Below are 24,661 nucleotides of genomic sequence, written 5' to 3'. Positions count from 1 at the left end.
GAATGGTGAGGAAAAGGCAGGTAACAAAGGAAGACAGACTGGCTGGTCAGGGGCTCATCCTACAGCAAGATAATGACCCAAAACATTAGAAGAAAAGAACCAGACGGTTGCTTCACTTGATGAAAGACCAGCACAGTCTCCAGACCTAGACCCCATGGAGCTGGTTTGGGATGAGCTGGACTGAAGGTGAAAGCAAAGCAAACTACAAGTGCAACACATTTGTGGGAACCTCTGCAACAGTGTTTGGATGAACTTTCTGAGGAGTATTTATTTTCATCATAGAAGGAATGCCACTAGTGTTTTTGGCTGCTGGATGAGTGTAAAAACTTTAGATTGAATTTAGTTCAACAGAAGATTCCGTGATTCCTTGTTTTTATAATCTCCAACTGTTTAATTTGTTTTATGCTTTAATTTCAGAAAGACAGAGGCATTGAATTATGTAAATTTAGAACCAGGTGGAAAAATGGGGGGGCTCTAAAACTTTTGACTGTTACGTGCGTCTTTTTTTGGTCTGTTTTTGTGTGCCTTCCTCTGGGAAGTGGCTCTGACTGGTTATTGTAAACAGGAACTATCCTGCTTTTAGCAAGCTGGAAGACCTGTAGGTGCTCACAAACATTCACACACACACACACACACACACACACACACACACACACACACACACACACACACACACACACACACACACACACACACACACACACACACACTACTACACTTAAACAGTTGGATTGAGTTCTGACAGTTTGCTCTGTTTGCTGGATTTGCTGAGACAGAAACTACAGAGTTTGATTCGCTGTTTATCATTCAACACCTGGTAGAGGCATTCATTACAGACACTGGTTATAAAAAAGAAATTACAGAGGTTTCTCAGCAGCATTTTTGCAGCTCTGAATGTTCTGCTCGCACACTTTTATTTCAGGTTTTGTTTTTCTTGCTTTTTCATTCCAACGGAACTGACACAGGAAAGAAAAGCTAAGTCACTGCTGGATTTTTTTAAAGCATCGCTTATATATACTGACCATTGATGTGTTTTTAACAGAGGCTCATGTTTGCGACTTTATTTCCATAGAGTAACAAAAAAAGGTGAAGTTTAAATGCTAAAGTGTAGGTTTTTATCACAACATTTGTATTAATGATGGTGTTTTAAGTTCATGACGTGTTAATTTTGAGTTTTGCCCCTGAGGTTTGTGGGAGTAAATAATCTTATTATCAGAGCTCAGCTGTAGCTCTGTTAATGCTACTGTCAGCTGAGGTCATGGTTTGGCTGACCAGACAGTTTTGCTGTGAAATGGGGTGATGGTCCTTCCTGTTTTTTCTCACGTAGGCACACACATACTGTGTCTCCTTTTGTGGTGCATGGTGTTTGGTAAAATAAATTGGGTGAATTAGATTTCTCTCCAGAATGATCTGTTTATTTGTTAGTTTGAGCTCTCTGTCTTTCTCTCGCTCTAGTGATGCCTCCAAATGTTCAGGGCTTTTAATTGAATTTGTGAAATTTTGGCAAAATAAAATTTGAATCAGTGCATCTTTCCACCAACTACCTTTATATGAATAAAAACAGTTGGTGTAACGAGATGACATATTTAATTTAGCAAACAGTAGCCCTCTCTGCTTTCCACATAAGGCATGTGTTTATTTCTACTGAGTGGTGGCTTCTGTTATCCATGATATTGTGTTTATTTATTTGTTTGACATTGTGTATTTTCCATTCTTCATGTACAAAATTGAAAGTGCTTATAAAAACAGGTGGTTGGAAACAAACCCCCCCCCCACCTTCATCTCTCCCCCAAAATCTGACCTCATAAGTGCAAGTCCCATCTGCTTTGGGTCACAACTGCCTGAACCCGTTGAAAGACAGCCGATACGGTGTTGTCTCAAGCAAACTCTCTCTCTCTCCTTCCTCTTCCCTTCTCTGTCCTCAGCTGTTAACACAGTGGACCAGAGGAGCACGCGCGCTCCCCTCTCTCTCTCCCTTCTGCACCCTGCCTGTCAAGTGTTATTGGGCCTGCTGTGGTTTATTGGCTTGGTTTTGTTGTGCGGCTGGACAATCGGAGCAGGGTTTGGTTAGAGGAAGCTGATGAATGGTGTTCCCTCAGCCGTACAAAGTATCCTCCTCTCTACTTCATTGATGTGTTGATGCGACTCAGCTGGCTGCCCAGTGAGTCTGTACTGTATACTGTTGTGGGCTTACAAGCAGACAGATGCACATGGATGCTCAATGCTAAAAAGGGCTTTTATTCTTTTTTATGGTGTTGATCCCTCTCACACTCACTACTTCTCTCATGGTCTTTCTACTCTCATTCTCCCTCTCTCTCTCTGCTAAAGTCACAGTGCAACATGCAACAGTGAGACAGTGTATGGAGGTCGCAGAGACAGGCTCGGAAGGCTACAGTAAGCCGTAGTGTTTTAGTGAAAAGAATACTACAGTCCTCTTGGTGATTCTTTTTCTCTTAATGGAGTCCTTATAGTAAATACTAAAGTAATAAGTTAAATATAACTTATAGACTAGAAAGTAACAGATGAAAGAAAGCAAGTAGGGGTCAGCGTGCCTGAGTAACAGGTGGGGTAGAATGGGTAAAATAATAACTCAACAATCAGAATAGTTGCTGTGTAATTTTCTGTTGATCGACTTATCGATAATTGCTATTTCATATTTACTAGAATTTGTTGGGGATGTCTACAGTTGTATGCAAATGTTTTAAAATGTTACTAAGTATTGACTTAGTATGTTGCCCAAACTTTTAACATGCCACAATTGGTTTTCAATTGTCTTCTCTTCTTTAACTTCATGGAATAAAAAGTAACAGTGCATTAACATTTTAGTGTCTGTTCGCTGAAGGGGGTGTATTTACTTTTGTCATCTCAAAAATCAACAAACCCACAGATGTTATAGTGAATGAGCAGCAAGGCATCTACAGCTGCAAAGATCCGACCTACTATACGGTGTCTCATCTGTATGTGCATATATCCTTGTTACAGCTGACTCGCTCACCACCGCCTGTCTCTCTCTGAGAGGTGACAATCCCTCTCAGTTATTTATTCCAACAGACTCAGTCAGATATGTGACCTGGCCCGTTTGCATACTCACACACACAGCCAGGACAGAGACAAGAAAAAGGCTGTCAACTCTCACACACTGAGACAAGACATGTCCACCATCAGCGGAACACAGTTAGCTCTCAGCAGCTGTGTGCTTGAATATACGACTGTTTGATTCACTTCCCAAAACCCACAGCGGACATCTTGGACACCTCAGTCTCAGGGGTCTCTTTTTTTTTTTCTTTTTTTTTGCGAAATACAGTATATAACAAACGGGATCATCGCTTTTGGAAGCTGCTTTGTGTCACCTTGGTTCACTTTGGATGGTTATCTGTGACACTGAACATGGCTGGTCTGACCATGTTGTTCCGTTTCCACTACATGGGCTTTCTCAGGGAAAGGAAAAGTCGGCTGACCGCGGAACCGTGTCAGACAGCTGGTAGGTGGTCCAAGAAAGTGCTGTAGAGTGAATAGTATGTAAAAACAAAATTTTAAATGTTAATGTTTTTCGACTCCTTTGATTGGATTTGTGCCTGCACATAATGTATGGCAGCCTGTCTATTATGTCAGCACCTTTATATCAAAAGAATGTGTTTGCAGCAGCTTGAGTGCTAATGCATGGTAATCACAGGAGTTTTAGTTGCTGGATCGTGACTTCTTTTGGCCTTGCTTTTAAGCTCCATGTCTTGTAAAACCCATTTTTGGAGCTTATCAGAGCTTTCCTCACGATTTGGAAAAATAATGGTAATCCCCCCTTGACTTTTTCCTTTGAGAGACAACAAAGAAGCTTAATTTCTCTCTTAGAGTAAACAGTGAATGAGCTCTTTGTTTCGTTGCCTCAGCTGAAAAGGCTTTGGCGCCCAATCAAGCAACTGTTTTATGAAAGTGGATATGGATGAGTATTTGAATCAAATTTAGCCATGCTCATGAAAGGGGGACAAGCTAAGATAATTTGGTCTCATTGAATTTATACACAAATGAAGATGTTGTTTGAGTGTTTTTGAGGTTCACTGACGTCAAGCAGGCATAAAGGGTCAAATAGAAAAGGCATACGCATGATTATGAATGAATGAACTGATTACTAGTGCATCTCTTCTTCACTAAATCTGTTGTTTGATATTAGTTTCGCATCCAAACCCCCCTTTATTAAACAATTCTAAAAATGCTGTGCCTGATGGCTAATAATCCAAGACTTATTGCAATTCTTGTAACAAAAGTCTGTTGCATACTTGAAAAGTAACAGATGAATTTACTTGAGAATTTACTTTTTTCAGTATGTGTCTCATATGGTAGGTAAATACTCTCTGTGCTCTGGCTAAATGCCGTTGTAAAGATAATAAGGAGGTCATTTTCTACGTTAAGGATCCTTAGGTGCGCCAGCGCAGAAGCTCACAGTGACCAACAGAGTTTAAGTGTTAGTCAGAGAGAAGATTACAACCAATCATTATTAAAGCCTATTTCACCCGCAAATCCACCAGTGACAACTGTTTGGCTGGCTTAACTTTTTTTCCCCCTGTGAGTAGCTAGCTGGGCACACAGGGAGGAGAGAAAACTGTTTAATGCAAAGAAGCACTTGTTACTAAATCTTGTTTTGGGGAGGGGTTAGTGACATGGGGGGGACATGGCAAAGAAAAGCCAGTTGGTGAAGGCAAAAAAGAGCTGGCAGTGCCTTTGGCTTTCTGGAGCTCAGTGGGTGGCAGGGCGTTGGCCAGTACTGTATATGGCACGGCTGTTGTTCATTTCCCTTCTCGCCATACTACAGTGGTATGGTTCGAAATATTGTTAGGGGGATAACCGCTGTCGACCTGTGTAGGGTGTAGATTGTAGGCTAAGATTGATCGGGACGGTTTGGTGCTGGTTTCAGTTTACAATGGCAGTGTTGGATAACCACAGCTGGCAGTACGCCCAGGCTGGAAAAACCCTGATCAGACTCTCAGGTAGAGTATTGTCTAACAAATATGTATTCTGTTATGTTTATCCAGAATCGTGTTTGTTTTGATTCCTTACTATAAAAGTACTAAGACAGGGTCACCTCAAGTGTAAGACTGAAATGTCTGCAATCAAAAAACATGAAAAAATTATCTCCTTGGATGAGGGATATATATCCTTTAAAACTCAAAAGATTTGTATATTTTGCATAATTCTGTGTTTGTTTTTTTTTAATCAATGTGACTTCACTCTTGACAAATAGGACCTTAAATAATAAATGCAGATGTTATAATTGAAAATGTAGTGGTATCGTCATCATCTTGTGGGGTATTCTGTTTCAAATGAGTCATGTGAAACTCATTAAAGACACATGAAAATTAGAAAAATCTGGCCTTTGTTAACTGTAGTGTTTAGGGAGAGAGGGGAGGGAATTGGCCATGTAATAAAACGAATCAAATCACACTTTGCTGCTTTTTAAAATCAACTGCAGTACGACCTCCTGGTTCTTACCTGCTTTGTTTTTGATAACCCATTGTGGTCACAGTATTGCTGTTGTTGAAATCGGGCTGAATATTGCTGAAAGATAACATTGCACAGCAGCTTATGGCATTTGCAGATTGGAGAATTTATTTGATTTAGGTCATTTATAATATTTATTTTTTATGTTTTGCCTCATTTGTATTCAATTATGGCCTTTATCATGAGTGTGCTAGAAAAATATAGCAAGGAAGATTGAAATACAAGGTTTTATTGCTTCAGTTTTGCATAATAGAAATTTATGACTGTTATTTTTTAAGCATTAAACATTTGTCATGCATTTGTAGAACCCTTATGTCTGTGTGTAATGGTGAGGGATTCTTGCTTGCCTTAAGGAAAATTATACAACTGTTACTATTTTCATTTGTGATCTTCTTAGCAGTTTATAAGTAGTCCTTGTTGGGACAGTAAACTTAGAAATGCAGTTAGAAACTGTAATATGTAATATGGCCTCTGTCTGAAAAGTGATAGGAGAGTGAATGATTGGATAACTGAATAATAGACTGCACCTTACTCTCGGCATATGTTCATGGTTGTTTCCTGGTAATAAAGTGTTATGGAGAACACATGCATACTGTTACAAAAAAGTCCTACTTTTAAAACGCCTGGTCCAGTGCAGCTGCATTATAGCTACTCCCAAGAGCACACAATATCAGGAACACCTCACAATATAGAGCAAACCAATGGAAAACCTTTGCAATAAATAATACCGTTGTGGAGCATAAAATGTTTGTTTTTCTTTAAAGCTGTGTCAGTGAGATCAAGGTTTTAATTTTTGTGATGTTAAGCTAAATCCTGTTAAGTTTATTCTCATTCAGGGCTGTGACTTCTTTATGTCGGTAAGTTACTTTATGTTGGGCTAAAAATGACTGTAATGTTCAGATCTCTGTAAAAGCTATCACCTCCTGCTAATTTATGTTTGTGGGTATGTGTTTTATGCTCGAGAGAATTTAAGGGATCTTTCTGAGAAGTGAAGGGGGACACAAAATGCCACTACATGTATCCACGCTGCTGTCTTTCTCAACTCACTTTGCCAGCACCCCTCATGCTTAAGCTGTCCTGTTTTAGTTGCGTATATAGGTCATCCTGCTCAGCTTTTGCTGTGCTGCATAGACACAAAATATTAACGATATTAATAGAAGAAACAGTTACTTGGGGGATACATTAAAGTTTATGTTTACTGAATGTTAAGGTCATACTATGAAAAAAAAGAAACACCGTGCTTGAACAGTTTGTGAGCCTGCACAGCCACTGCCTGCTAGCCATGGTAGACCGGTGCCAGAAGCTGAAACACGTCGACCAGGACAGCCAGCATGGGCCCTAAGCACAGGTGGGACCGTAAAGTCCCCATGCAGGAGGTAAACAATGAGGCAAGTACAGTACACAACAACAAGCCCGGCTTTGCCCCCCTGAAATATTCCGATCAGCTAGCTAGAAGATACTACGGTCATCACTCTCAATAAAAATGGAAGTGTTCTTTTTCATCTCCTCTTGCTCAGTCACCAAGACTTGGTGCCTGCAGGGGTAATGAATGCAGATGTCTGAGGAGATGACTGCTCTGAGGCGATTAGGAGAAATAGTGCCATTTGTCATGAGGAGAGCACTGCAGAATGAGATCACAACAAGGCTCGCTGAGGGAGGATTTATAATGCCCTTGGTATAGTTGAATTTGAAGTACACTAGCGCAGCGCCCGTTCAAAATGTGCCTGTCGGCAGGGGCCGATTGCCAGGAATCCTTTCCGGGGATGCAGTGTTTGTGGTCAGTTGGTCCCGTTTCTTCCTGTTGATGGCTGCTCTGCTCTGCTCCATTCCGATAGTGTCTGAGTAGGCGTAGGAAATGCTGTTGCAGTTGAGTTCCACCTTTCTTAATACCCTAGCGTGTGTGCGCTGTAAATTGTGCACGTGCTACTCTGCCCTCCTAGCCTAGTACCACCGTTTTCTTCACGTCAAGTAACATGTAGAAGAGCGATGTTTGAAGCTCTCAGGAGAACCGCTCATCCAAATAACTGCACATCCTTGGGTCCTCAGGAATACACTCGCAGAATTCGAAGTTGATCGGATGAGAAGTTGTCGAGAAAATTGAAATACAGAGAGAGAGACAGACAGACAGACAGACCTACCTGCGATAAAAACTTTAAGTCATGGATCCAAGCTTTTACTTTCGATAATGACTGCTTTTTTGTCACTTGGGATAGGTGAACCTTTTGTCCTAATACAGAAAAGCACAATAAAATATCTGTCCTTTTCACTTTGATGGTTAGATCAATGGAAGAGTTCACTTTCAGGCCTGTAAAAAGCAAATGATCAATTGGCAATGGTTTCATTGTGTCCTAATAGACACTGCTCAGGGAAATGAAACCCTGCCTTCATTAGATGACACATCAAACTTTGTTGCAGGGTTTTAAAACAGACTCCATACATATACAGACACTGTTTCCCCCAGGGAGGAATTGTTATGACAGCCTTACTGTATAAAACCTGGACAGATACAGAATGGAGCTGCGGCAAGTTGATAAAGAAAGGAAGACAAAAGTGCTTCCAATCAAGAGGCTGCTACTTCGGTCCTCTGTTACTGACACTGACACTGCCAAAAAGGGCTTGTGCCTGTCAAAAGTGCTGACTGCCGGTGTAGCATCAACTCACATTTTTTCATCTGTTCAAATTTAGCCATGTTGCAGTGTGTGGACACAAACTCCATAAAAAACGACAGCATTAAATACTGTCAAGTGACACAGAGGGTTGCCAACAGTGAGGCTTAGGGGAACACTAAGTATGTTGGGAGTCAACAGTCAACCGCGGGAGGGGAGAGTGGAGAGAAATATAGACAGAGTGGTAGGACGTCACACGAGAAGTGAGAAGCAAAGAGAAAAGAGGAGATTTGTAGATTGTACACAGAGTTGAGGTTGTTATTCAGGCTCAGTGAGGTGTGAAAGGAATAAAAAAAACAGCTGTAGCAGCATTATACAAACACATACAGTACTTACATTCTGTCAAGGTTGATTACACTACACACAAACAGACAGTCACACGTGTTTTCTTATTTGTGCAGCATGCATTCATCCTCGGGCTGTCTTCAGGTTGTGTGTGTTTGTATGTGTGCACCTCATCTTAATATTATTCTTACTGCTTTTACCAAACGCATTTTTCAGCATCATTAGTGTAAAAGTGTAATTTTATGACCCTGTGTGTGTGTGTGTGTCTGTGTGTGTGTGTGCGCGCTTTGTGTAGCACTACAGTATAGTGAGAGCACAGATATGAGCACAGTGGTTCATTATACAGCAATGAAACTGCTCTGATTGTGCCCCTCAGTGCTCTCATACACAGCTCAGGGAAATGGCCTTCACATCCACGCTCTCTGGCTTGCATAAGACTGCTGACCATTGTTTATCTTAGCATTGCCCCTTAGCTTCTCACTGTGCTAAATAAGAAGGGTGTGGAGGTAATATACAGTGCTTTCTGTTCGCCGGTCGGCTCTGTATGATGAGTTGCTCATTCAGACAGCTCCTAATCTGTTGGATATATTTAGCAGAAGATATGTTTGGTTCACTCAGTCATCCCTAAGGTTTGATTGTGTTATTCTTCATTATGAATTTTTTATATGCATCACATTGTGTTCAAGGGTTGCATTTAGGTTGTTTCAAGTAACTGTACGGTCATATTGGTATTAATGTAGTGAGCCATTAAAAACAAAAACTCTCATTGTGCATTAATGGTAAAGGTAATTATTGTATAGTTTGTTCCACAGTTATATTGTAATAGCACAGTGCATGTTGACCTGTTTCCAGGTCTCACATTTGTGTTTGAGCAGGAGAAGTGATCATGGCTGGTGCTGAGTTGATTAACCCATTAGTCGATGAACAGAAAATTGATCAAAAACAACTTTGGTTATTGATTAATCCCTTAAATCAAGCAAAAATGCCAAATATTCTCTTGGTCCAGCTTCTCAAATTTGAAAATTTGCTGCTTTTCTTAGTTTCACATCACCGTAAATTGTATATTTTGGAATAAGGGACTCAAACTGTTTGAAGATGTCAGCTTGTGCTGTGGTAATGGGCATTATTCATTATTTTGATGAAGAAATTGACAGGTTAATCAATTATGAAAGTAATTGTTCCTCACTGCCCTTATCATGGCCCTAACCTATAAAAAGTATTTGAAGCCGGGACATGACCCCTTACTACGGCTTAGGTTAAACAAATTGCAGCACGAAACATATAAAAACAAATTAGCAGTGGCGGGACGGCATTGTTTTATCTGAGGGCTCCAATTAAGCACAGTGCCAGAACTGCGTGCCATGAGATTAGTTGTTGTTTCCTACCCTTGCCATTTGTTATCACTTATTCATACCCTTTTTTGCTGGGCTTTGGGGTTATATCCAGGTCAACGGGGTTGCGGTAGGAGCAAAGTGTTATTTTTGCTGTAAGCCACACTGTAACAACAATATGAGGAACCCGATGAAAGTTGAGCTCACCACAGTCCCCAGGCCCCCTGCCAGCTCCGGCTGAAGGTCACAAAAGTAGAGTAGAATAGAGGCTGCTAGAAGTGGCTTTGTATCTGAGGGAGGGATAGAAATTCTGTGTCTTTGTGTGTGTAAAAGAGGAGAAAGTAAGAAAAGTAAAAAGATATACAGTTGAAAAATGGGAAGGGAGGCAGAACAAGAGAGAGAAAGTAGACAGTAGCTCTCAGTTGTTTATCTTATCACCCTGTTGCACTGTGGGGAAAACACACTTGCTGTTATTCTAGTCAAGGTTGTCACACTGGGGATGCGACAAACAGCCGGCTTGTAACAGCCCATCATGTAGAATAGGTTAAACACTCATATTGCCCACAACAACATGAAGGGCAATGGCAGCCTGATACCGATACACTCTAGGGGATTAAGCAGAAATAGCACACAACGTGGCATCTTAGTATGGCAGATACATGATGAGAGTAGAAGGTAGGAATAGATACAATAAAAACAAACTGTAGTTACAGGCATAAAAACGGTTTGTTTGATTTTTTTTTTTTTTCATTTAAGTGTCTTTGGTGAAATGGTTAAAGAATTATAATTGCAGATCAACATAAAAATGTGGAATTCAGCAGTGTAGTAAGTTTAGGTTGAGTGTTCTAGACTGCAGAGTTTTGTTTGGTTTGGATTTTTTTTTGTTTTTATTACTACAGTATTCTGATGTATAACCCTTTAAGTGCAACTCATAGAGCTGTTATTGGCTTGTTTCAAACTCCCAGCTGACATTGATGTTTGTAAAAGAATCAACTAGATTTCTCTCCATCTATCAAAGGCTGCCATTCTTTTTATCTAACCACTTCTGTCAAACAAAGTTGAGTCTTAAACACTGAATATCAGGACACAAACTTTATGAAAATACCACAAACACAAATCTGGCTGGTGTCACGCTATGAACATAATTTGTGGACACCACAACCACAGCACTGCCTAGAAGACATGGTGGTAGATGTTCATGGCTGGACTTTTCCTGGGGGACGCTGATGTTACGTTTTTGAGAGAGATGGTATGTCGATTTTGTGTCGCGCTGAAATGAATCCGCTCGAGGATCTGCTGTGGCCTGTGCCCTGCTTTCTGCAGGGGTTCTGTTAAGTTCATCCAAAAGGCTGATAAAGTGGCACATTCCTGTCTCCAAGGCAGCACCATTCTTAGAGCCATGCAAAGGTTGTCAGTCACACTGCCGCACAGTCACACAGGAACAGACACACACCCTCATACAGTAAGACTAATGCATACACTCTGTATCTCTAGCACCGTAATGACTAAATGAATCCGCTCCCACACTTCCTCCGTTTCTGCACTGTTCCCAAAAGTTCCCCACATTCTAAGCCAGTCCAAGTCAGGCCAGACTGAGCCAAACTAGGCTGAGCAATGTGACAAATGCCTCCCAGTTCTCTCTTTTCACACAAACCCAAAGTTAGGTTCACATACTGGGCTCTGACCCAGAACTGAAGTATGAAAGAACCATCTGAAATCCATCACAGTCACATGTGCTGTAAATCTTCCTTATACAGCAGACACTACATTCTAAAAGGACTTTTGTCCTTGTTTGCTGCATTTGTATTACGAAATATTGCTCAGTGGTCAAGTGCTAGGTGCACATCACTGGTATCAAATGCATTTCATAGTGACCACTGCTCTGAAGCTCTGGATCTCACCACAGTTATCCTCACTGGCAGCTGGAATGTGTGTTATCAGGTTCGTGCTGAAGCGGTAAGGACAACAGCCAGGGGAATTGTACTGTAGTATTTCTGCAGTATTATGTAGCAGGCCTGATCTGTTCTGCTGTACTACACATACAGCCTAGCTTGTAATTGCTCTTAGTTTGAGGTTACGAGGTTATGAGCCAGAGGACTGGCATCATGCGGCGTGCCAGGCTGTGCAGATGCACCATGTACAGTCTAGCCTGCGGTCTGAAAGATTGGAAACAAAGGGATTGGCACCGTGCACTGAGGCCGTCTGTTGCAACGTGCTGTGGAAACATGACACGAATATGCAGTTGTGTTCATTTTGGGGTTATGGTTCATGTAAGTGAGGAAATTGTGTTTATCCCTACACATGTTCCAATTTTGGTCAGGGATTTATAAACTTTTCCCATTCGGATCTAAAGTTATCACATTCATTCCCTATTACATCTCATTAAAGCCCTCTAAAAACAAGTCTCCAACCTAGTTTGGATTCTAAAAGATGTCGGATGTTTTCAGTCTTTGATGCAAAGAACTGGTACAAGGCACGAACACAATCTGTTCTGTAGTAGTGTGTTCACATCAGCATGTGAGCGTTTCCAGCCTGGAGTTAGGAGGGCAAAAGGAAATGGATTGGCACACTTTCTGTGCTGTGTCCTGTTGTACTGCCTCTGCAATTTACGGATTTAGGGCACAATCCTTGTGGAGTTACAAATACAGGAAGAAGTCTGAGGGGATTGAATCTGTGTCGCTGCCTTTCGCCCCGTCTCTGTTTGCAATCTAAATTCATGCAGAGCAAGAGGAGTTGAACACAAGTGCACTCACTGCTCTAGCTGCATGTGCAATATTTTCACAGTGACTTTGGAATCAAGCTTTGCAAAAACATAGACTGAAAATTTATTTTAACACCAAGAATGAAACCATTCAGTCCCATGTATTGCTTAGTCATTCTGGGACGTTTAGTTAAATGTAAGCTACAATTTTGTGTCCTCACCTCTGTATTCTGTGGTTGTGTGTTTTTACTAGAATATCACTGCTAAACCAAAAGGGTTGACTGACCTTTGAGCAGCATAGAAGCACACTGTTAGACACGTCGCTGCCATCACTGAGCAGAAAAAGTTTGCATTATTACACACTGGGTAACTGTACTCTAATTTGCATGTGAGCACGTGATTGGACAAACCCTGACTGTATATCTAATGTCTATGACTGTGCAAATTAAGACACTTGATGAATGATACGACATGGTGGAAGTTTGCAGAGTTCTAGCTAGTAACTAGTGTCCATTTCTCTCCAAGTTCTTCTTTGCCTGTTTCCCTCGACAAGACAAGAGGAGAAAAATACATGTAATTTATGACTTCTTCTTACAGCATTCCACTCTTTTGGACACTGAACTGTTATTGCATATGTATTAAATGGAAAAAAGCTACATTGAGGGGCACAGGACAACCACGATGACAAATAGTTACAGCTCTGACATGTTAAGTTTCAAAGCTCAAAAGCAAGAGCATTATCATTTATGATGCATTATGTGTTGTCAAGCCAGCCGGAGCACAAACATACTCCAAATGACATAGTATCATTGCTCCTTTGATGGATGTATGTACAGGATGTCTCCATTTCTAAATGTGCAGGGAAAGAGAGAGTGTAAGTACGCATGTCAATATCCATGCATGTGTGTGTTTGCTTCTGCGTGTTTGCGTTTGTGTCATAAATGACAGACTGGCATCCACCGCTCCTGCATTGCATATATCTAAATGATACACTACCTGTCATATGTGCAGTTGATCTTCTCACCTTGCAGTCATCACCTGGTATTTCCTGGTATTAGTTAGATATGCAAGGACAGATGTGTCACAGTTAGCACTGAAAAAAAGACTCTGCCTTTTTTTTCCCCCCATCTCTGAATTCTAGATTAAAAATAATAATTAGAAAAAAGCTTACTGTAAAAACCTTATGTCTTGGATGAACACTGTGCATTTCGCTTCATTTTACAAGGCATTGAGTGCAGGCTGCCAGTAAAATGGATTGCTCTCAGTATGAGTGTGTTATGAACAAGCAGTCTGTGATTGAAAAGCTTTATTTCATGCTCGGCAGACTTGTAAATGAGGGGTTGTGTGTCGTGAAAAGAGGAGACTATCGTGTGTGCCTGTGCTTTTATGGTGTGTTAGTGTATGTAGTGGAAGGCCATGGGATTTCATGAATCAGTGTCCAGGGTAATACTTTAGTTCTCTGGGATGTTGCATGGGGTCTTACTGCATGTCAACGTGACTAAAATTAGGAAAGGCTCAGTGGTTGTATTTGTACTTGGAGCATGGTGCCTATTTTACTGTGCATGGGCCGTCATACCATAGAAGCAACTTTCTCTTCAACAGCAGCTGTTTATTTTTTGCTGCTCTCCAATTTTTTCATGGCCATAGAACACTTTATGAGGGATTTTCTATTCTGATCTTCAAAATCCAGCGTTCCAGCATTAAGATATGCAACTTATATGACTGTCACATGTCTTTCTACGTAGCTTAGGTGCCGAACTGCAGTTTTAGCAGGGCTGCAGCAGTGTACCAGAGGTCAGTGTTGGCTTTGTGCCAGCGCCAGTATCTTACATAAACCACCACAGTGAGGAATGTGTCTGGGCACACTTCACAGGAAACACACACGCGCACACACACACACACACACACACACACACACACACACACACACACACACACACACACACACACACACACACACACAGGTGCTAACAAACGGAGTGCAAGAGGAGCATTGTTTCTTTTTGCTTGTGCCCTGTAGTGTTGATGTTCACTGCACACATCCACACTCTTTTGAAGACACACTTTGAAGTCTGCGTCACTGTTTTCAGCATCCTTCTAACTGATGTCATGCTCAGTCTTCTTACCGGGTTCTCTGTGAATGAGAGACAGAGAGAGGGGGACTGGACGAGAAACAGGTGCAGCAGTTTATAAAGAGACAGTCAACAACGGAGGGGGAGATCACAAAAACCATGACTGCCTCTCTCTCACTCTCCTCGTCAGACATTGAGAGAGAATGAAACCTTTATTGCTACCTCAGTCCCATCTTGTCTCAGCTGGTTGTGACATTATCCGTGTGTCAGGTACTGTCCAGTATGGCCACTTCCCACGGCAAGCTAATGTGCTGTCATCCAAGCCTGACTGCTGCTCCTAACTCCCTCAGAATGTGGATGAAATCGATATTACAGGAGCCTTTTACACCTGTAGGAGTTTTTTAGCTGTCTCTCAGTCTTTCTGCAGTCTCCTCTGTCTGTATCATTATTTGTTTCACTGTACGCTGCAGTTCTGTCTGTCCCCATATTCTTATCTACGCTCTCCTGCTTGAATCATTACCAGCCATTGCTTCTCTATTCCTTTCGTTTCTTGCTGCATATTTTGTAAGACTGTCCCTTTCCGTCTCAATCTGCCTTTGATCCATTTATGTTTTTATCCCTGTATCTTTCTTTCTGTCTGTATCGGTCTTCACTTTGCATTCTGTCACATCTTTTTTCCTAAATATTTTCAGGGTATAACTTATTCGCAACCTGTAAGACACTGTCATAAGTTTAATGATACTCATGTTGAAAATTTTTACATTTTACTATTTGACTTCCTGCTTGTATCAAGCGGTGCGCCTAAAAATATTACAGTTTTACAGAAAGCAAATACTCACCTCTGAGTAATCAGTGGCTGTTGTTGGAGATTATGGCTTCTTGTTGCATATAAAATGAATTTAGAGTCATGATTGACTTTTATTTGAAGGCATTGAGTTTGTGGATGTGTATGTGTGTGTGTGTGATGTGTGTGTGCGTGATTTAGTACTCTGCAGTCTAGCCACAATCTAATTAGCTCATTTCCATTCATAGTCACTGTTATTAAATGTTTATATTATAACTGTCAAAGCAGCACAGTGTTTGTGTAAAGTTATTTCTTCCCTCTACAGTATTTGTCTCCCTTTTCAACTCCTAAGCTGTTTACCAAAACAGAGCTATAAAATATTTCTATTATTTTAATGTTTTTTTCCCTGATTGTATTCTCATCCCATTTTACATTTTTTCCGTAAAGATACATCAGTAGGAATATAAGTAAATATCTAAATAAGTTGTGACTTCATAAGATAAGTTGCAAAACAACTCAATAGGCTCCTCTTCTCTTTTTTTCTCTTCGCTTCTCTTTTCTTTTCATCTCAGTTGATGCAGCTTATTTGAGCTTATTAAGTGATTTAAAAGCCATTTTCAGTATGCAAGTCTGTGGCAGTACGATTAAGTCAACTCTAACCCAAGTGGCGTCATTGATTTGCGATATGATACACTTTAACACAATGAAACATGTAACCACCAATAAGCTCAAAGCTGTATAGATTATGATTGTCGTTATTATGCAGTTTCTATAACATGCTCCCTTATTTTGCTCTTGTGCTCCTCTGTAGGAGTATAATTTGTATGTGCGTGTGTGTGTGTGTTTGTGTGTGTATGTAAATTTGAGACAGATGACTCACAGTTAGATGAGGGATATCTGATGACATCATCAGCTGACTGCATCTGCAGAGACGGACTCTCCCCACTTCCTCACTTGCATACACTCACATATTCAGTGGTCAAAGCTGTCAGTATCATGGCTGATGTGTCTTTTTCACGAACTGCTGCATTATAGTGTTCAGCTATTCATTATTGTGCTTTCCAGAGCTTTGTTTTATGCATTTCCATTTGCCACATGTTTATAATGAAATAGTTCTCAATAATAGATTAGGTTTGTTTGTTTGTTTGTTTGTTTTTAGTTGGCAGTCATGAAGTTGTTCATTTTGGCAGTGATAGAGAATTTGTGACACTGTTTTGGAATAGAAGCCCTTCATCAGTCACCATCAGTTATGTTATACTATGGAAATTATGAAACATGGTGTAATATTGGATTATATCACACATCGCGACATTATGCTCTTCAGTCGACCATCTACATCAGTTGTCGTCATGACTGACTGCTCTGACTCACCAAAGGGATAAAAATTAGTTGATGTGTGTGTGTGTGTGTGTGTGTGTGTGTGTGTGTGTGTGTGTGTGTGTGTGTGTGTGTGTGTGTGTGTGTGTGTGTGTGTGTGTGTGTGTGTGTGTTGAATTGCTCCATCTTGCTTTCTGGTATTAACCAGTGTGCCATCTGTTGAGGAGGCGAGGCAAAAGAGATGACATTTGAAGAACATACCGTCGCAGACCAGGCAGGACCATGGTGGTAAATCCTCAGTATACAAGCGTTTTATACCAGGCTAGGCAAAACATTTATGGCTGCAAAAATGTGCTAACTAATTATTTTGATGTGCAGACAGTCTAATCGCTTTGGAACTGCTCATTTGTTTTTCACTTGTAACCAAACCCATAAACACACTCATGCTGTATGTGCTCTGCACTTTGGTCCATTGATGTCAATTCACTAAGTGAATTCATTACATACTGTAAGTTGTGTTTTTATGAAATGCAGCTAAACAGAATGGTATTGTCCAAAGTGTATATCCATGCTTTCATTACAACGATGTTACATTTTATATAGCATGTAAAATAAAGTGGATTGCCTTGTTTAAGAGTTATATTTTTGATAGGCTTGAATGAGGTCATGTGGATGAAATCATGCCGTATGCTTGGTCAATTAAACTTAAAGCATTATCAGCAAACGCTGATCAACTCAGCACTCACTAAATATATCAAATCTTGTTGGCGGGACAGGTATGAAAGTAAAGACAAATATTAAGATGGGTGCAACTGCTGTTGCTCTGCTGATCAACTGGCTGTTTCTGTTTGTCTGTGTCTGTTTAAGGATTTTGGCTTTGAAACCTTCTGCCGTGCTGACTTCTCTGTTCTTCTCTGTGTTGTAGGATTTCATCGCAATGAGGATATGAAGGCCATCGATGTGCTTCCCATCCTCAAGGAGAAGGTTGCCTTTCTCTCAGGTCAGATACAGTTACAGCATATTTCACTGATATGATATCAGTACCGTGCTCATTAAAACATATCCCTCAACCAGTCATTCCGAATTGGATTGTATCTAGGGGAGATTTGAGTTCTTTGAAAATAGAAGTGCAGAGATCTATTTCAGAAGTGGTGTTTATAAAGAACAATGGGGAATTATGTTAACTTTTTTGAAAAAGCGGATATTGGTCTTGATCTTAGATACGCTAAGTTAAGAAATTCAGACTCTTTCTTTTATTTGTTTGAAGGAGCTATTGCATCCATATATTGTTATAGAAACCTTGCATGGGAGTAGGTTTTGTGTCACTCATGTATTGTTGTGTTTGTGTACTAATGCAAGACACATTTAAAGTAAGACACCTTTTTTTTTTTTACTTGTTTATTTAAGTACCTCGAAGAGTTCTAAAGTCACGCACAGTAACACAGTTATGAGCCGTTGTTGCTCTTTTGCTTGAAAGAAATGATAGTGCTGAAACTGATAATTAATAGGGTACATATTGTATGTCTGACCCGACCTTTACCTCATTACTGTTAACTGCAAGGGCAATGCCATAATTGTAAGTGAGTCTAAGAGAATTTTTTTCTCTGTCCATTAATAGTCAGTGTAGTTTTGCTCCTGCAGTCTGACTGAAAGGCTATTACCATTCTTGTCATTGTGAGACTAATTTGACCCCTGACTCTTTCAATATGACTCAGTATAGTTATGACTAACTGCAGACATATTCACAGATGGTACCCATACAAATTAGCTGTCATCTCGGAACACTGCGGCACTGACTTTACATCTTTTTGGGGTAGTATTTTGGAGGTTATGTATTCCAACTTGAACTCTGTAGCATCAGGCTCTGCAGTTGAAGGTAAAATAACTGTCTTTTAAAATTAAAATCTGTCAGTTTATTTATTCTGCTTAGCTCCTGAGTATCTATGTTTCTGGCTGCTCATGCCTTTCACAACATGAATGTGTGAAAAGCAGGTAAAACCCCCAGGCCCCGCTACACTAGATGTGCATCGTCTACATGGCATATAGCTGTTATGTAAAATCTCTTTATCGTCTTATTTCTGCCCAAAGGTGGCAGAGACAGACGTGGGGGTCCAGTTCTCACCTTTCCAGCACGGAGCAACCATGACAGAATACGACCCGAAGACCTACGCAGGCTCATAGCCTACCTGGCTACTATTCCCAGGTAGGAAATGTACTCACAAATACACTTACAAAGGGTTTCAGCGGAGGATTCAATTGTGGACATGCACACACAATCATATTCACACGCTTCGATTCTTGATCTATTCTTGAATTTGAAACAGACTCAACAGACATCTCATCATCTTCTTTGTGTCAGACTCACCCACCTGGATTTAAAATTCTGAGGCTACAAAGAGCTGGCATGGTTTTTATTTTGGATTCTCTGTGAAGATTCGACCCCCTTTCCTCTTTTCCCCCCTTTCATTTCCTCTAAATTTTCTAGAAAAAGCTGTCACTCCTTTATGTGGGTTACCATTCATCCCTGTTTAGTAACCCCCGCCCCCCTCTCTGCTACTGATAATGTCTGGTTAGAGTGGGTCAGGTCTTATCAAACAAAGCTGCATGGAGATTGGCCATCTCAGTCGTCTCACTGTTTGATGTTTTGTTGTTTGGATCCGAGTCTAAAAACTCCTCCAGCAAGTACAAACTGTATGTAGCCACGGGATGTTCTTGCAGTTGTACTCTGTAGTTCAGTGCAGGCTGATTTACAATCCTAGAAGCACCTTTCCTTCACATTTAACACTTAGCTCCAGGCTGTTCTGTTTGGAGTCAGTTGTGATTAGCTTGGAGGTAAGCTTGCATTCTTCTGTTCTGCTGCTTCTGATCTCCCATGTGCTGCGCTTTTTAGTCCTTTGCAGGTATGGTGCTTTATAGTCTCTTTCACAGTAGATTCTGGAGATTTGCCTTGGGGTGAGATATGGTCCAGGTCCGTTACTGAAAAAATTTGGGTCCACGTTTCCTCAGGGCCTCCTTGTGGGGGTTCTGGGATATCAGAGGCAAAAGTGGGAATAATCAGAGTCTGTGTATATTTCAGTCAGCAGTAGTCAGTATGATGCAAATGTTCAAGAATGAGCATTTAGTTCACAAATTTACCTTTGTTTTTTTAATCTCCCTCGTATAGTGTAGATATATTGCAATTCTGTATTAAATTACAAGAACAAACAATGAATCAGATCTTTTCAGAGGTGCAGGACCACTAAGGACCGTGATGTTTTGCTGGTTATTCTTGTGCTTTTGTCTTCTACATTTATGTCACATTAGTTTGTGTTCACTTTGGAGTGCAGACTAAGCTGAATTAAACATGTTAAAAATTGTATACTTCATCTAAAGATAGACCATCTGCATTTTGTCCAATGCTTGTAGCCCCATCCTAATAGAATGTTTTAAAACCATATTCAAAAAAGTTTATTTTTAATGCTTTTCCATCAAAAGATGAGGTGAAAGACAAGTATCTACGCTGTGGATCCAGACATACTGGTTGTAGCTTGTGTACAAAGACTCCCAGGCCTCCAAAAGCCCTCACCTCTTTAGGAACTGTGTTTATAGGTAAGACTAGAGAGGGTAGAGAGGTGACCAGCCACCCAGTTTGAGGCTGAGAAGGAATCAAGTGTCAGTAACTCAGAAGGAGGTCAGCCTCTTCTCCTCAACGTGATTGCTCTTTCTCCTGTCCAAATATCTCTCTGTCTATCCCCTTTTTCTGTTGCATCTGTCTCTCCCTCTCTCTCTCCCTCGCTCTCTCTCCCCCCTCTCTCCTCCCCCTCCTCTCCACTCTGTTTTTCTCTACCCGTTTGGCCGCTGATCTGTTTTCAGAGAGTGAGGTCAGAGTGAGTTAGAGCAGGAGGGCCCTGCGTCTGTTTCTGTGTCCTAGCTAGACACATTGAGATTAAAGCCTTTAACACTGAGAAACAACCTTTTATGGACTTATACAGCAGTGGGACTCCTGGTAAGCAGCAGTGGAAATTCTAACGCTTGAATATTTTAATTTTTTTTTCCTCCCCAGATGCTTTGGAGATTTGCATGGGATTTTTGACTTAAATCTATTTTTAATTTTGGCTTTTTCACAGTTAAAACTGACCCTTCACAAAAAAGAGTTTTTTACATTAAGTCTTTTTTGTTTTGCGGTTTTATAGTGTCTCTGTTTCTTTTGAATGGGCAGTGATGATGCTGTAATTTAATAGTTTGACATTGTTTATTTCTTCGTTTCAGTCTCTATAGACGCACTATAAAAGCATTTTAAAGTAATATATCCTCTCCTGTGTTACCTTGCTCTTTATCTGGGAATCTGACCTCTTTATTTTTGTTTCTGCAGTGAGGAGGTGGCCAGACATGGGTTCACAGTTATTGTGGACATGCGTGGTTCTAAGTGGGACAGCATCAAGCCTCTGCTGAAGATCCTTCAGGAGTCTTTCCCTTCTTGTATCCACGTCGCCCTCATCATCAAGCCAGACAACTTCTGGCAGAAGCAGAGGACCAACTTTGGCAGCTCCAAGTTTGAATTTGAGGTGGGTGACACTCAACATACTTTAACTACTTCTAATACACAAAACTAATCCTTTTCACATTTTTTGTTGTTGTGGATGTTGTACACGAACCATTAGTATTGTAGTCTCCTTAGAGTATATAGGTTTATAATTATTTTATTGTTTTCCACAAGAGATGGAGATACTAGTAGTGCTCATTACATTAATATGTTTTAAGATGAACAATATGTTGTAGCTATTAGAGTTGTAGTTAGTTTAGCTTAGCCACCGGTCTTAATTTATCAGGTCTAATTGGACTGCTGCTCGGTGACAGTGGCACTATTCTGTCCCGTGTGGGCATGTGGTGCTGGTATATTTAGTCCTGACCCAGTTACTATGGAAACAGGATATATAGGACATGGCGAAGCATTTCATCCCAACTGTACTGAGTTAGGTTTGGACACGGCACTTGTTTTTTTATTATGCTAAACACATACTGTATGTGAGAGGGACAAAATTGTTACCACACAGTCGCTTGTTTGAATCTCCTGGACCCTCCATTTCTTATAGCATCTATACAGGAGAGTACTAAGGCAGACTCCAGCCCCAAATCTGACTGTTTATTTTGGATTTTCATTTTGTTGTCCGTGCTCTAGTGAACCTTAGCAGTTTCTGTTTTTATTTCCTAAGAGCTCACATTCTTGTATTTTCATCTTATTAATGATAACGTGAATGCTGCTTAAAATGTTTTGGTAATGCCACCTATCTAAACAGTTGATATGCTGAGCCTCTGACTCTGCACATTCTTTTCATGAGGTTTAATGGTGGGAAATATCCGGACATGTTGACATTTGATTAGTTTGGAATACATTGATGATGAGGACTATGTAAGCTTGTGGTCCTCTCTCTCTTTTTCTCTCTCTTACCCTCCCTTACCCTTCCTTTGCCCATTCCTGCATTCGCCCCTTTTTCGCCTCCTCTACCTCATTATTGTCCTTTTCTACTTCATTTGTGCCACACACACCTACGCACTCCAGACGGTGATGGTCTCCTTAGAGGGTTTATCCAAGATTGTGGACCCATCCCAGCTGACAGCTGACTTCGACGGCAGCTTAGAGTACAGCCATGATGACTGGATTGAGGTTTACTCTCTATTTTTTGTTCTCTTTTGATTTCCTTTTGCTCTTTAGAAGTCACACAGAAGACACCAGTCTCTGACGATAGACTTTTGTTTGTCCAGTTGAGAAAAAAGCAGAAAAAGGCATTATCATTAAGTCTTATCTTTTGGTAATACTTAATTAAATTCAATAGTGTTTTTTACTTTGGAAAATGCAGTTTACTTTTAACTTTCATTTCAGGTGCGGCTCTCATTTGAGACCTTTGCCAGTGATGCAACGCGGGCTCTGGCGCGCCTCGAGGAGCTCCAAGAAACCTTGTCCCAGCGTGATCTCCCGCGGGACCTGGAGGGTGCTCGTCGTCTTATGGAAGAACATGCTGCATTGAAGAAAAGGGCAACTAAGGCGTCAGTAGAGGAGCTGGACACGCAGGGACGAAGGCTGCTGCAAAGGCTACAGTCACAAACTGCAGGGGGTGGGAGTAGTGGTGAAAGCGGGTATGGTAACCGAGCTGGCGGCGCCAGCGGAGATTCCAACGACCATCATCATGGGTTCCACGCACACGCAGACGCACACAACCTAGTGGCTAAAGTGACGGGTTTGTTGGATAAGCTGCATGGGACTCGCCAGAATCTGCAGCAGCTGTGGCACATGAGGAAGCTGAAGCTGGACCAGTGCTTCCAGCTACGTCTGTTTGAACAGGACGCTGAGAAGGTTAGGGTGCTATTCAATTCTATTCCCTTTCAACGTGATGGTAATTAAATGTTTACGATAAAGTTAATTGATTCCTGACTGCTGCTTTACCTTTTTGCCCCCTGATGGTTCTGTGTTAATATGTGCCAATGCTGCGTTATACTTCTTGATACATCCAGTTATTTCAGGTCACACGGGAGCTAATGTGATGGGTGAGCATGAATGCATACCAGTCTTAGCTGAGTATTTGAAAACATTACATTAATCCAGACATTTAAGTCCTCAGATCAACTTTCATCCCCATGAAGGCCAGATTAGCAAAACTGTGTATGTATATAGTGGTAAAAGCTTATTAGATGAGGTGTATTGGTGGACTGAAACTACTGGCTATTGTCAGAATTTTATGTACAATATCCCAATAGTATAAATTCTTATGTTTGAACTGCCTGTTGACTTATACTTTTAAAAGCTTTTTTGGTAATCTATGAGTGATTTTTTCATTAATTTTTTGTGTGTACTCAAGCCCTATTCTATATCTTGGCCAAATATTATTTGCTGTGTGTTTGTGTGGGAAACAGAGATTCAATTAATGTGCGAGTATGTGCCTGTACGTCGTCAGAGTCTCAGGAGAGTATGATATTACGTGTCTGGGGCTGGAAAATGTAGCTATACTGTATGAACTGCGCAGAGCTGGAGGCAAATGCCGAGGCCTGCTGTGGAAAGAGTCAGAGCTGTAATTAAACACCTTTTCCATACACCAATCATGTAGAGAGAGGGCACATAGAAAAAAACACACTGCAACGTAAGTAAAGGGGAAAGCACAGTGGACACTACACACGCACACACAGAGCCTGTTCTTTTGTACTTATTACATTGAAGCTTGGAGATGAGTTGTCTTTAGAAGTCAGTGGTGAATGGCATTTTCTCCCCCTCTTCCATGTGTAGATGTTCGACTGGATCATGCACAACAAGGGGCTTTTCCTCACCAGTTACACAGAGATCGGAGGGAACCACCAGCATGCTGTCGAGCTGCAGACCCAGCACAACCACTTTGCTATGAACTGCATGGTAAGACGCCGTCTTCGTCTCTGTCCTGCACGCACACATGCACAGAAACACATTCACACACAGGCGATACAATCACAAACTATCATCATTACTGTCATTCACAGTAACAGTTCTAAGGCCTCCCACCACTGTACAACCAACACACACACAAAAACATGCACCTCTTCTTTTTCACAGCCTTTACACCAAACCATCCTCTCCCTCGGGCTGTGACTTGCTGCAGACTGATATTTTCTGTCCTGCCACTGTCTCTCTCATATTATTCAGCTGTTTTTCACTCTGGCCCCTCACTGCCCCAATCTGTCATATCTTGTCACAGTGCTTTTCCCATAATTGACCCATATTGCCTCCTTGACCCTCCCATAGCTGTTTGCTGCCCTCTGCTGCTCTGCTCCACGCCCCTCCCTGCCCTCCCGTCCCTTACTGTAGTCTGAAGTTCGGCTGCTGACTAATAAGTGTAACTGAGGACATTATACTGTATCGACTCTGCAGGCTTACTGTGTTCTGCTCTGCCGTTTCTTATCAAAACCTTTAACCCCCCATGGTATTGCTCGCTACAAAGATACTGATCCTTCCCTCCCTTTTTGTCTTCCACCTTCCACAAACTGTACTCTGCCCTAACTTTCCTACATTGTCA

General features: G+C 41.1%; 1 protein-coding gene across 2 annotated transcripts in view; it reads left to right on the top strand.

The window, feature by feature from the left end:
• Window positions 1-24,661, top strand: part of triob (trio Rho guanine nucleotide exchange factor b) — a 105,242-nt gene that overhangs the window by 24,094 nt on the left and 56,487 nt on the right. The window contains exons 1-7 of one of the 2 annotated variants that reach the window (XM_040117201.1): window positions 3,388-3,481; window positions 17,572-17,646; window positions 18,735-18,849; window positions 20,998-21,190; window positions 22,186-22,290; window positions 22,507-22,977; window positions 23,902-24,024. In XM_040117201.1, coding sequence (XP_039973135.1) covers window positions 3,388-3,481; window positions 17,572-17,646; window positions 18,735-18,849; window positions 20,998-21,190; window positions 22,186-22,290; window positions 22,507-22,977; window positions 23,902-24,024 — 1,176 coding nt within the window. Of the gene's footprint in view, window positions 1-3,387; window positions 3,482-17,571; window positions 17,647-18,734; window positions 18,850-20,997; window positions 21,191-22,185; window positions 22,291-22,506; window positions 22,978-23,901; window positions 24,025-24,661 lie in introns of those variants that run through there. The other variant, XM_040117200.1, reaches the window with a different exon arrangement.

Source organism: Xiphias gladius, chromosome 22, assembly GCF_016859285.1.
Source record: "Xiphias gladius isolate SHS-SW01 ecotype Sanya breed wild chromosome 22, ASM1685928v1, whole genome shotgun sequence".
In the NCBI taxonomy this organism is placed as follows: Eukaryota; Metazoa; Chordata; class Actinopteri; order Istiophoriformes; family Xiphiidae; genus Xiphias; species Xiphias gladius.
The sequence above is the reverse complement of the archived record's forward strand: the minus strand, read 5'-3'. Positions and strand labels throughout refer to the sequence as shown.